Genomic DNA, 14163 nt, shown 5'->3' with positions numbered 1-14163 from the left:
TCTGTTATTTCAGGCGGTGTATGACTGACCATGCCGCGATTAAAAAAAAAAATATCTCAATGGACTTGAAGTTACAGGCCTTTGAGAATTCATTTCGTTCTATAAAGGGCAACTTTCATCGGATTTTCTTCCCGTTTTTTTTCAACCGAGTCTAAAACTATGTTAGCGACTGTGAAAAATGAAATGATATATCGAATTTGATTTGAAATAAAACTGTGTGAGAGACCAAGACACCACGGGCCTACAAAACAGGCCTCAAAGCTATGCGAGTTAATAAAATGGTGGATATTTGTTTATATGAAGCCTCTCGCAGAATGGGTGGAGCTATGGTTCCCAGAATGGGTGGAGCTTTGAGGTTTTGTCTTCTCTGCAAGCACAAGAACAAGAAGAAGAACAAGAACAAGAACAACAGCAGAGGGCACTCTATGAGCAGCGTCTGCGACGCGGCTAAAAATTAAATGTTAAAAGGTTGCCTTTATTATAAGTTGAGAGTAAGTTGTAATTAATTGGTGTCAAGTTTAAGGTGAGAGAACAGTCGTTGTTGCTGTGAGAATGGGTCCGGTGGGTCCTGCGTTGGGTCAAGTTTGTGTTCAGAGGTATCGAGTGCAGGGGGAACAGGGGTAACTGGAACGAAGACTACATTTAGTCCAGAAGCCAGGGGTCATTTATTTGCTAGAAATGTCCAAGTGTGTGGTTGTTATTTTTGGATATATATATATATATATATATATATATATACACATCATCAGGCATTCAAAAAAGCCACGTCTGAAAATTCAACAGTGGTGGGTTTGAGTTCTGGGACTCTGGAATTGTGGGTACCCTAAAATTCGTCATATCCCGACTTTGCGGAATGCCTGGTCGAACTGTGAAACATTCATTTTTAATTTATTTGCTAATCAATGTATCCTGACAAATGAGGTATCATATGATAGAGAATTATTTACTGATTCACATGGTGTATATTATTTAGCTATATCTGGATTTTTATAGAATTTCTGATGTCCTATGTCGCACGCCCGACACCGTCTCTTTATACGTCCCCAAAAAACACAAAATTTTTGACTTTTTTTCTTCTAACTTCCAATATCTTTTATAAAATAAAGAGTTGTGCACATTTCCTGAGAGATTCACATTCCAGCTTTATACTGGTGCCAAGTTTTCCAAAATCAGGTTGTCGTAGAGTAGGTTACAACATGTTTAATAAGTTTCGACACTGAAAGTCAAAACTCCCTCACTCTCTTCAATCCCTCTCCTCCCTCCAGGTCTTTAAAACAGCTGTTCACCACCATCTCTTATCTTCCCCCATCCAAAACCTTGATCTTTTGAACCTCACCCAGATTAATTCACCCCAGATCCACTCCACTTTTTTGAAATACCGACTTCTTCCCTGGCAGTCCTAGCTGTGTCCATGTGTTTTTCACCTCCCCCACCCCCCTTCCCACGCCTCCTCCCCCCAAGTCCTCTCCCACCCACAGATCTCCCGATGTCCCTGCTCTCAAATGTACTTGTGTGCTTCCCCTTCTCCCCATCTGGTCTGCTCCATCTGGTCTCCCGCTCCCTTTATTTCGTCTCATGTGTCCGTTTGTTGTTTTTATTTTGTCATTAATGTTAGCTCTTACACAAGCCTCGATCTTGTATACAAAAAAAGAAGAAGTGCAATTCAATAAGACAATTTCCGGTTTTGGGGCACAATTCAAGAACAACATAGCCCGAAACAATCTTCTTTGACTTGTATAATGTATATTCAATAAATTTTTACAGAGAAAACAGTGACATATATGCAATGTATGTTGTGAAAATCAACCAAGTCCACAACTCGTCCCATATGTAGGATTTAATCTCAATAAGATCTTTACATCATCCTGTAAAATACATCATGCAATATATATGTCAGGATCAAGGCATCATATGAGAAAGATTGGATATATCAGTCAATACAAGCAAAGCTAGAATATAAGTGGGTACGTACCATTCAATTCTACATGTCATTGTATAATGTCGCAGGAGTGGCCTCGAGTCGCGGACGTCCGAGGTCTTATAGACACCGCCCAGCGGTTTAAGTGAGCATCTCACCTGGGTTCAACCTTGGTACATTTTCACCACATTCTCCCCGCCGTTAGAACTATACTGCCGCTAGGCAGGAAGCGAGCGCGCGTCAGCATTAATGGGTTGAGGAAGTCATTATATCATTATTGGGGTGTCAAAGAAATATTTCCCTATTGATTCTTGTCTTTGTGCAATTGTTTTATGTTTCGCACTCTGTCAAAGCGTCTTCAGGGCTTCCTGGAAAGCGCTATATGAAATAAATCCATTATCATTATTACAGGTCAGTCGGTCCATCCGTAGCGGTCAGTGTGGCGAATTACCCTGCCAGCACAGGTTCGGAAACTACCAGGTACGACATCCCCAAACCCGGAGTCCCCTGCTTCGGAGTAGCCGCTGGAGGCAGGTGTCGGAGGGGCACCTCAGTGCCCTCACTGCTTCAGGCAGGGGTGTATCAGGCGAAGGGAGGGACGGCAGATGTTCCCTAGGCGCACTCATACCCTGGTTAGCAAACATGTCCGATACCGGCAGACGATGAGCCCGTGGGTCACAATAGTCTAGTCTCACAGTGGGGTCGTCGGCACAGTAGCTAGATAGGATAAGGTGTACCTTGTCGAAGAGCGAATGTCCATTCGTCGCAATGCAACTCATTACAGGCAGATGTATCGATGTGGAAGATGTGTAAATCAGTAAGCCTCTTTACAGTAAGCTGTAACAGTAAGTAAGATTACATGACAGGAGGCCATTACAGTAAGTCCATCACAGTAAGTCTGTACCTGCCTAGGAGCTGTAACAGTAAGTAAGATTACATGACAGGAGGCCATTACAGTAAGTCCATTACAGTAAGTCTGTACCTGCCTAGGAGCTGTAACAGTAAGTAAGATTACATGACAGGAGGCCATTACAGTAAGTCCATTACAGTAAGTCTGTACCTGCCTTGGCTCCCAAGGGTACATGGTCGATCCACGTTAGATCCATGTCATGGAATTGCCGAGGGAGAGAACCGATGAGAGCCATAACGAGAGTTACTCGATACCCCGGAGTCCCCTTTCTGAAATCACGAGACTCGAGCGCCCTCTGACGGCAGCGCGTACGAATTACAAGCTCCGGCAAATAGTTGTATAAGCAAAACGTTTGCCACGAGTGCCCTCCGAAGGCTGCCCGAACGACCGGCATGGCAGATTACGACGACGCACAAAACGACCGAAATGCGCCTTCCCAGCGAAGCGCGCAGAATCTCCGCAATCCCGTCCTGCAGCACAGCGCTCAGAGGATCGGAGAAGATCGGCTATACCGGCTACCGAGAGAACGTCCCGGATGGATTGTCCATCCATGGCCCGTCCTATTGTCTATTCAGCTATACCGGCTATACCGGCTACCGAAAGAATGTCCCGGAGGGATTGTCCCGGATGGATTGAGAGAACGTCCCGGATGGATTGTCCATCCATGGCCCGTCCTATTGACATACCGAGAGGATGTCCCGGATGGATTGAGAGAACGTCCCGGATGGATTGTCCATCCATGGCCCGTCCTATTGACATACCGAGAGGATGTCCCGGATGGATTGAGAGAACATGGGCCGTCCTATTGACATACCGAGAGGATGTCCCGGATGGATTGAGAGAATGTCCCGGATGGATTGGCCATTCATGGCCCGTCCTATCGACATACCGAGAGGATATACCGAGAGGATGGCCTGGATGGATTGACCATCATATCTCACCCCCTCACTCATCCACCCCCCCCCCCCCCCCCCCCCCGTTGTTAATTTTGAGATAGCAGTGGCGCACCGCGTACCGAAGTCGAGCGACCTTCACAGTCTGGGTCAGAGGGAACGCAAACAGGCAGCGGCCGGGCGAGGCGTCTCGCAGTCTCGAAATGTGTGGAGGCGAGCCAAGAGACCTGTCCTAGAAGCAACAAGCCCAGAGTCAAGGACGATCCGGCGGGCCGGTGCCCACGTGGCTTGCTCAGGAGACGAGGGAGTCGGGCGCAATGCTCAATGTTACCGTCTCATGGGGGGGTCACCGTGTACTCCCAAATGCCCCGTGCCTTATCGATTAACGGCATAAGTCCTCGATGTTGGCTAGTCACCCTCGAAGGCCGCCACGTTATGACACGCACATTTGGGCAGGGGCGGTCAGGTTGAGTATTTCTGCTATCTGTAGAGGTACCCAGGTAGACGAACTCAGGTAGACGTACTCTGATGACGCAAGCGCGGGAAGCAGTTAATGGCGCTGTAGAGCAAACGCGTGATTTAGTCGATGACGTCATCAATTGGTTCGGGCGCGTGCGGGCGGGTTTGACGGCGAGTTCCAGCTGAGCGGTATCCCCAGACGGAGTAAAGTAGCACACCGAAATCTATAGTCTCGCGTCCATTGGGCACCAGCATTCGAGCAGGCTCGAGATTGGTGTACGGAATACGAACCCGGCCGACGAGTGAAATGTATTATCTAGGGCGCACTGCGTTCGAGGGAAACCGAAAGTCGAGCTCGGCCCGTTGAACCAGTGCGGCACGCCGAGTCGAGAGGGCGAGCACGCCGAGTCGAGAGGGCGAGCACGCCGAGTCGAGAGGGCGAGCACGCCGAGTCGAGAGGGCGAGCACGCCGAGTCGAGTGGGCGAGCATGCTTGGCAGCGATAAACTGCACGTCCTGAAGTAGCGTCTCGTTTGTTAGCTTTCGGGTCAAAGGATCGAATACATATCACGCCCTGAAGTAGCGTGTCGTTTGAAAGCCTTCGGACCATGTTTATACATATCACGCCCTGAAGCAGCGTCTCGTTTGTTAGCTTTCGGGTCAAAGGATCGAATACATATCACGCCCTGAAGTAGTGTCTCGTTTGTTAGCTTTCGGGCCATGTTTTGTCCGGAGTTTTAGACATAGTTAGTCATATAGAATACATATGGTATACGATCATCTATTAAAGCCCGAGTGCTGTGAAAGTCTATGAAGGTCCCGCTCGACGTCCTTAGAAACTCATCCGTGCTGCGGCGAGTCCTCGAATGGTGCCAAGCGAGCCTCCATTGAGGCGATTCCGGGCAGCGGAGTTCGCCGGCCTCGTTGAGTAGCCACGCGTAGGTGGGATTCCGACCAGCAGCAATCAAGCGAGCCTCTTGCCAAGCGAGCTTCATGCATTGAGGCGATTCCGGGCAGCGGAGTTCGCCGGCCTCGTTGAGTAGCCACACGTAGGTGGGATTCCGACGAGCCGCGATCAGAATCGCCGGCCTCGCAGAGTGGTGCCCACGATGGGCGCAGTGCGCGATTTGCGCGTAGGAGGTGATTCCACCGAGCAGCGATTGGTCGGGTTGTGCCCGCGATGGGGCAGCGCACGATTCACGCGTAGGAGGTGATTCCGACGAGCAGCGATTGGAATCGCCGGCCTCGCAGAGTGGTGCCCGCGATGGGTGCAGCGTGCGGCTTCGCGTAGGAGGTGATTCCACCGAGCAGCGTTTGGTCAGGTAGGCCGGCCGTGTGAGGCATGGCAGACATGGGAGTCGTGAACACTCATGTGGGAATCGCATCTCGGGCCGAGGCACGCAAATCAGTTGGTCGGGTAGGCCGTCGGCTCCAAGCGGGTCCGTCGTTCCGACGGGGTTTCGGCCGCAGGACGTTGCCCAGTAGCATCGTTCTCCAGGCGTCTTGCCGGAGTCCGTCACGCCTGCTCTGGCGTTCGGGCCTCAGGAGAGCAGTTCGCGCTTTGACGACGCGGTCCCGCAAAAGGCTTGCAAGGTCCCATCGCATCCGGTCCTTTCGAGGCAGACCGGCAGCGAGAGTAGTCGGAGCTCCGTAGCTGGAGCTAGCTCGACGGGTCCTCCGCCGGTCATTCTTCTCCGAGGTGGGCCTCGCAGGAGCGCGGAGAATGTCGGGAAACGCTCGTCTGAGATCTGCGTTCATCGGGCCATCGCCAGACTCGTGTCCCGCCATTTCCGTAGATCATTATTGAGATTAAGTGTTGTAAAAATCAACCAAGTCCACAACTCGTCCCATATGTAGGATTTAATCTCAATAGGATCTTTACATCATCCTGTAAAATACATCATGCAATATATATGTCAGGATCAAGGCATCGTATGAGAAAGATTGGATATATCAGTCAATGCAAGCAAGCCTAGAATATAAGTGGGTACGTACCATTCAATTCTACATGTCATTGTATAATGTCGCAGGAGTGGCCTCGAGTCGCGGACGTCCGAGGTCTTATAGACACCGCCCAGCGGTTTAAGTGAGCATCTCACCTGGGTTCAACTTTGGTACATTTTCACCACAATGTATATGTATGTTGTTCGAGTTGTATTAATTGCCTTCCACGCATGTATATTCTTTTCGGAATCAAATTAAAATAACTATCACAAAACAGTATTCAATGAGATATTGGCCCTTCAATTGATAATACCATGACATCCAATTCATCATCCATGATGACATGACATCCAAGTCCAATTTCTCATCAGAAGAGGAGTCACACACTCGCTCATCAGTATCATCAGAGTCGCTTTCAGCCTCAATGTCATCAGTGTAACGTATAATCGACTGGATTTTGGTTTCCTTCGATCCAAGAGCGCAATCAACCATTTTCCTGCACTTCCTTCTGGCTCTAACTCTGTGGGCTGTGCCAGTGCCACATACTTGGCTCGTTTGATTTTCTGCGACAAAACTGCTTCTCTGCGACTACTTGAAATTACTTCAACCTAGCATTCAGGGAAGTCGTGATACGATGACTATTAGGGTACCCACACTTCCAGACTCGTCAAACTCCAACCCACTACTGTTGAACCTTAAGACGTGGGTTTTTGGAATGCCTGATAATATATCTGTCCAAAAATAACAACCACACACTTGGTCATTTCCAGCAACCACGCAAATAGATCCCTGGCTCCTGGACTAATTAGGCTTCCTTCTGAGTATGTAAAAGCTCTGTGTGAAACTACGTTGTAAAAAATAAAATAAGAAATAATGTGACTTTCTTGATAAGGAGGGAAAAAAGTGAAGGACCAAATGATTGTATTTCTAATGAGGTATATCGCAGGCCTCTGTTGTCGTGCCCTTGGTCTACGCATGCATCTGATGCACAGATCTACATGCTCGCTGATGGAAAATTGGACTGACTTTTAGGATGTCGATGTTGTGGATCCATTCTCAAAATGCTTTCATTTTGCTTGGTACTCTTTGGAATTTCTATTTCAATATTGCACGAACAAAAATGAAAAAAGAACATTTACCAAAGGAACAAACAAATAATAATAATAATAATATTAATAATAATAATAATAATAATAATACTAAAAGTTATGACAAGAGATTCCCATGATCTTGTAGGCCTTGGCTTCCACGTTGTCAGGCAAGGTGTGAAGCAGGGGCGCCAGCCCAAAGGAGAGAGCAATACTCCATCAAATTGTGGATGAAGGCCTCGTCGGTAGATAGGAATTCAGGTGCGCAAAGGAAGGACTTTGTACGATGGAGGATGTCCATTTGGCGACTGGCTTCGGAGACCAACTTCGATATGTGGTTTGCCCAATAAATATGGAGTATTATATATTTATACCATTGTGAACACAATTTGAGATACGGCTTTGTGATTGGCTGAGATCAAGTAAATGTAATGCTTGAGAAAGAACATATTTTAAGAGCAGACTCGGTGCCATCCTGGTTAGAGTATGGGATATTGACCATGGCAGAGTCGGATTGCAGACGTTAAAAAAGATAGTACATGCTGCTTGCTAGCTTGATGCTCAACATTTAAAGGACCAAGTATGGACAAATCCAATAGGTTGGGACCCATGGGGAGCAGGAAAATCCTGATCCTCAGTTGCCACGTTCAGTGCGGAGAGAAAGCCGTCTCTCCTGGATTTTTGAGCATTTCAAAGAGGTAGCACATCTCAATGAACATTCCTGACCTCAGATACATCCAATATAAAATAATAAAACTCATCTATTTAAGGATGTAAAGTGAAAAATATTATTATGATCAGATCGAGTGATTTACATTATTTGAGTTTACTTTTGCACTTACATTTGAAATGACCCAAGTTATTTTTGCGTTATCCATTTTATTTTAATCAAATGCTTGCTGGAGGCAGGTGCAGCATTTCCAAGGGGAATAATCAAAAGACAGAGAGAGAAGACTACGGCAGAAAACATCATGAGACTAATAGGCCTTGGCTTGTCCAGAGCAATGTCAGGTATTGGGGTGTTACCTGCCCTTACAAAAAAAATCTCCAATTATTTTTCATAGGATCTGATGAGCTTCTCATCAAATTTCATCAGGTCTCATGATTATTATTTTTTGCAAGGGGATTGTGTCATGGGTATTGAGATACCTTTGGGGTTGAAGGGGATGTGCCAAGCAGCAAGACCTGCCGAGCCGAGTTGAGAGAGACCCTGTTGGGTACAGGGGTCAGGGTGCCGCTTGCCAAGGGAGTACTTAGCTTGTGTGTATCTCCGCACCATCATGGCGTACACCTCTTCTACATGGCTGAGACGACAGTCTGCAGGCAGCAGGAAGGGTACGTGGAGGACCCTCACTGACCTACAGCCTCAAAGCTAAAAAAGCTGGGCTGTGGATACAGTGTAGGGCGAGAGATGGAGTGACAGCAACAACAATAACAACAACAACAAATGTGTGGACTCACATTCACACTTAAGATTGACAACCAATGCAAATTTAATCCGTAATTTGGACAAAATTTAATTTTTCCTATTATCATAAATGTTTCCCATTTTCCTCCAAGCCTTAGAACCCCAATTTATAAAGCTTCCATTAATCTAATTTGACCTTTCATTAGAGACTTTTCCAGCTGCTACTGATCTGATGGTAACCACAAGTGTTAACCAAGTAACATGGTCCACCCAGAACCTGGCCAAGAGAGGAAATTTACATCGTGGCCAAATTAATGGCATTGTAAAGTTTGACAGGATAACTCAGACCTCTATCTCGGGGCAATACCCCAAGATGTCTATTTCCAATACCCCGAGATGTCTACTCGATTCCCAAACGAATACGACATTACTACAAGCAGTCGTCCTGTTTTCCACTGGGAAGTACTTTTCCACATTTTCCACTGGAGAGTACCTGTTTTCCACTGTTTTTCACTTGCTCCATATAGTAAGTACACCATTCTCTCAGAGGATGTGCACCCTTAAATCTTATAGCCTACGCAAGCACTCCATTACAAATGCTAAAATATCTCCTCTGGAAAAGAGAAGACAATTGTGTGCCTGTTTCCGAAACAAATTCAAAATTCTAGTGGCCGGTCAATGGAATCCTTGCCAAGGAAATTGGTTCAGCAACACCTATCCTGGCAGAATGGTACAAATCAGATCAGTATGACCCTATCGACACTCTAACCCCACAAAATAACACTCTAACTCTAACTCCCAAGCCTCCCCCCCCCCCCCCCCCCCCCACCCCCTTCCCAGTGCAGTTAGAGTTAAAGGACTCAACATGTACAATGTTGGGTAGCATCCTCCACGACCATTGCATTGGAGGGTAGTTTTAGTGGGATTTGATTTCACCAGGAATAGAACCCAGGAGCAGACGGCTCGGGGTCAAACTTATACTGACAATAACAAACGTGATACTTTGCAAAATGAAATTCAAGCTACACGCATGCCAGGTAAACAGACAACCAACTTAACATGTCTCCTACAGAGCATAAAAGTGCTGTACTTGGATATTGCCTTCCGCCTGCAAAGCACAAATCATAATATGGTTAATGGCAATTGTGAGCCAATGAATGAAACTTGCATCATTATTGGGTCAGAAGCTGTGCAAGGAGACATAGCTTCTCCGCTAAACGTACCAGAGGTCATACGTGGTGGCAACTACATATTACCCAACCTAATTGGTCTTACTACGAACAACCTACGATAAAGCTCCCTTTGTCTCAAAAACTAACTGTGTGTGAATACAACAAATGAACAAAATAAAATAATGTCCACCATTAATATATTACAAACTACAGGGTAGAATGATGGCTCAAGATGGTAAGTGATGCTTTTTTTTTCTTTCTTTTTTTACAAGTTTTCTGGTTCTAGTCGATCCTTGTGTAGTTCCAGGTGGGTCACCAAATTCCACATGGAGATCAAAAGTTAGACAATATAAGGATCCCATGGTAACTTTTCAAAATGGTAGGCCATTGTGTGCTGCCAAAAGTCATATAATTTTCGGATTAGGGGTTAGCTCTACAATTGGCACTATCTGTAGTAGATTTAGATATGGCGCATGATGCGCTGAGGGATCGAGGCCAACATGCATGTTAAAATCGTTATGGTGGACAGCATGGCAATGACAAGCAAAGTTCTTTATGAAGAATTTGTTAGCATTTGTTGTACACTAGGGCATGCCCGTACTATATATATATATCTAAAATTATATCCCCCCCCTCTATTTACATGAAATGGTTTGGTCCAAAGCGAACGGCTTGCGAGTGGTGACAATCCCCCCCCTCTATTTACATGCAATGGTTCGGTCCAAAGCGAACGGCTTCCGGAGTTTGGTAAAGAAATCGCCATCGCGTACACAAACGCGCAGGAAAGCGAATGAATCGCAAATTCGTTTTTATTAGTTGTAAAACATAGTTTAACGCCAACATAGGGCATTGGCCGTACGTGGGTGCCCGTCCCGTGGCCAAAAAAAAAAAAAAAACGCTACCCGTACGCTCTACCCCGCCCGTACGCCCGTAAACAAAAAAACCAACGCTCTTCGCTTCCGCCCTTCGCTCTGACTGAATTGGGAGAAATAATGCGCATAAGAAATCGAATTACGTACCGTAATGGCGGTCAGCTCGTAACGCGCTCAGCTCCGCTCGTCTCACATCGGCCACGCCTACGCAACAGAGCGTTCTGTGATTGGCTGCCGGAAGATAAGTCGTCACTGTCCGGAAGTTCGCAAATCGCAGTTAGGATGAATCGTTTTAATTTAATCGCAGTTTGAATTCGTTTTAAAACATAGTTTAACGGCAACATAGTTTTCCAACGTGAAATAAATGAATACGCTGTCAAATGTGCCGTCCGAGGCAGAGTCTGATCGCCACGTTCGGCACACGTGATAGCTCGCTGCTCTCTGATTGGTTGAAGCGTTTTTTGGACATAGCTCGGTCAGTAATTGTCCGATTAATATGAAACCTTGAAAAGGCACATCCTCGGGTCCCCAGCAATATACCTGGCAAGTTTCAAGTATATCGGACCCGTGGTTGTCGAGAAACAGCGGTCACAGACACACAGACACACAGACACACAGACACACAGACAGACACACAGAGATTGCTGGAATTATAGATAGATGAGGCGTTCAAAAAGGTCCAATACAAGATTATTATTCAATTCACAAAAATAAATAAATGAATTTTTAAAAAAACAATAACAACACACACACACACACACACACACACACACACACACACACACACACACACACACATATACAGACTTGGCATTTAATATGGAATATTTTTTTTTCTTGACTTGGGTTTACTTTCTGAACTCAGTATATCAATCTGGTGAGTTTCTTTTACCCTTCGGTGATGTCTTTGTTGAAAGAACCATGTCACTGATTGTCTTTCGCAGCAAGAAGTCAATAACAGGATTATATCACAGGTGGCGTGACAAAATGTATGGACAGGTACATTTGACGATTGGCTTCACAATCGGGTATATAAGGGTTGTTGCGTTCTGTATTAGTGGAAAACAACTGCTGCACGTCTACAAAAGTTATTGCCGCTTCCTCTGGAGATGTTCCGTCAACTTGACAATGCTGTTTGTCATGGAGTGGTGGCTTTACGAAATTCTGGCATGAAACAGCATGCTATTGCTCGGCAGTATGGCATCACTCAAAGTCAGGTGTCAAACACCCTGAAACGAAATGCTCAGAGGGGTGTCCCCACTCCAATACCGAGGCCAGGACGTCCACGCAGAACCACAAGGAGAGATGATCGCCTGCTGCCCCGGTTAGTCTGCAATGGCCATACCCAGTCAGCTAATCGGCTTAGGGCTGAGTGGCAGCAACTGACAAATGTGCCTGTATCCAGAAGGCTAGTCAACCAACGACTGGTTCAAGCAGGCTATCGTGCCAGGCGTCCCCTGAGAAAGCCACGCCTGACCAGACAACACAGCCACCGCCGATTGCAGTGGGCCAGAGAGCACCGTCAATGGCAGCCAGGACACTGGAATCACGTGACCCTCAGTGACGAGTCTAGATTTCTGGTCTATCGTCAAGATGGCCACGTCCGAGTGCGCAGACAAGTGCATGAAGCCCACAACGAAGATTGTATAGTGCCAAGAGTCCAATCTGGAGGTGGTGGGGTGACCGTTTGGACTGCTTTTCATGCAGGGGGCAAAACTGACCTGGTTGTTCTGAATGGAAACCTGAACCAGTTCAAGTACAGGGTCATTCTGGAAGAAACATTGCTTCCATTTGCTCGTGCAGCCTTTCGAGGAAACTTTGTCTTCCAAGATGACAATGAACGGCCTCATCATGCTCGCATGATCCAACACTTTCTTGCTGACCGTGGTGTAGAGCATATGGAGTGGCCTGCCATGTCCCCGGATATGAATCCGATAGAGAACTTGTGGGCAGAATTAACGCGTCAAATCGACAACTTGGACCAGCAGCCTGCCTCTGTGCGTCAATTGCAGCAGGCTATTGTAACTGCATGGCAAGCGATTCCTGTCCAAACCTTGGCAAATCTCGTGAACAGCATGCCTCGACGTGTACGTGCTCTCCTGAATGCTCGTGGGGGTTACACGAAGTACTGAACTGTAATTTTACTGTCCGTAATCCCAGTCATCATTTAGCTTTTGTTTTTGTTGAAAAATTTTTTGGCTGATGTGCAAAATAAAGAGATCCTTCTGGAAAACGTACAGAAGTTTAACATAGTACTGTCCGTGAATTGAGTTCGATATCAGTTTACATCACTTTCAAGGATCAATTTATTTGCTTCGAAATGTCAAATGTGGTTTTTGTTTCATTTAAAGGTCACATTAACAAAATCTAGAATAATTTCAACATAATTCCAATGAACTTTTGGTTCTAAGTCATCTTAAAAAGTAAGTTCACCCCCACAAAAAAAAATTCCCATATTAAATGCCAAGTCTGTATATACACTCTATATACGTACATATATAAACATATTGTTATGTCGGTAGGGTAGAGCAATATCTAGAGTCAGTTAGATCTGAATAGGTAACATGCTTCAACTGTCGCGATAGGGAATCTGCCCTGTCTAAGTTCCATGTGTAGTCCGGTTTGTCGGGTAAGAGTATACTTGTGAACATACCAGGATGTTCGAGCGTTAGATATTGTATGGATTAAGATAAACCCTTGTGTGTCACACCTGGTAATCAAACCTTTGTCCCTTATGGCAATGCATACCCATATAAACACTTAGATAGGCCCTTTATTGCACACAGTAATTAAATTTACTTCCCTGACAATGACTTTGGAAGAAAATGGACAGGAAATCAGGCCAGGACACCGCCGATGATGGCTGCCGCCGGTCGCATCACAAACTTGCATAGCAACATGCCCAGGAGGCCTGTGATTGGTCAGCGTGGTAGGCGCGAACCTCCAGCCAACCAGTGCGGGAGGCGCGAAGACGCAACTAAGAAGGAGGTTGTTCATTGGAGGGAAGTCGCTGGAAGGTTCGGTGGCTGGCGGGAAGCTACGCGACGCTGATAGGGGAGCGCGCCGAGACCGACGTCACAGGCCAGGCTCAATATATACTCAATACACACGTTCAATTAATCAAAAAGGGGGTGCTGCACGACATTCGCGCTTAGCTCAGAGCAGCAGCTCTCTTGGGTTTTCTTAACGGTGCAGTCGCATTCCTCCCTGTGGCTTTCCTTGTCAAGACGCTGTTCTCTCTCCTGTCTCTCCTCGCGGTGGACCTCGTGTGGAGATCGCTGGCAGTGCTTTGGGCAGCGTGGTGCTTTTAGGGCGTTGGACGCGTGGTGCTTGGAGCGGTGCTCGGTGCTTTGGAGCTTGGAGCGAGGGACCTCGTGGTGTGCTGCTGAACAGAAGAGGCCGGGGCGAGCGGATCGCTCGAAGCTTGGTGGCGCACGAGCGGGGGCCGGACACCAGCCACGTTGGTCAACGGACGCAAGACGACAAGACAGATAAGGACG

The 14163-nt window shown here is 46.7% G+C and overlaps 1 protein-coding gene across 1 annotated transcript in view; it reads right to left on the bottom strand.

Moving 5' to 3' along the window:
• The window catches only part of ADPRHL1 (ADP-ribosylhydrolase like 1), a 43631-nt gene extending 35138 nt beyond the window's left edge, over window positions 1-8493 (bottom strand). The window contains 1 exon segment of the mRNA XM_078783951.1: window positions 8361-8493. Coding sequence (XP_078640077.1) covers window positions 8361-8493 — 133 coding nt within the window.
• Window positions 8494-14163: the final 5670 nt, after the last annotated feature.

The sequence above is a fragment of the Myxine glutinosa genome, chromosome 8, assembly GCF_964187855.1.
Source record: "Myxine glutinosa chromosome 8, kmMyxGlut1.1, whole genome shotgun sequence".
In the NCBI taxonomy this organism is placed as follows: Eukaryota; Metazoa; Chordata; class Myxini; order Myxiniformes; family Myxinidae; genus Myxine; species Myxine glutinosa.
Note: the sequence above shows the minus strand (reverse complement) of the source record. Positions and strands in the feature narration are given on the sequence as shown.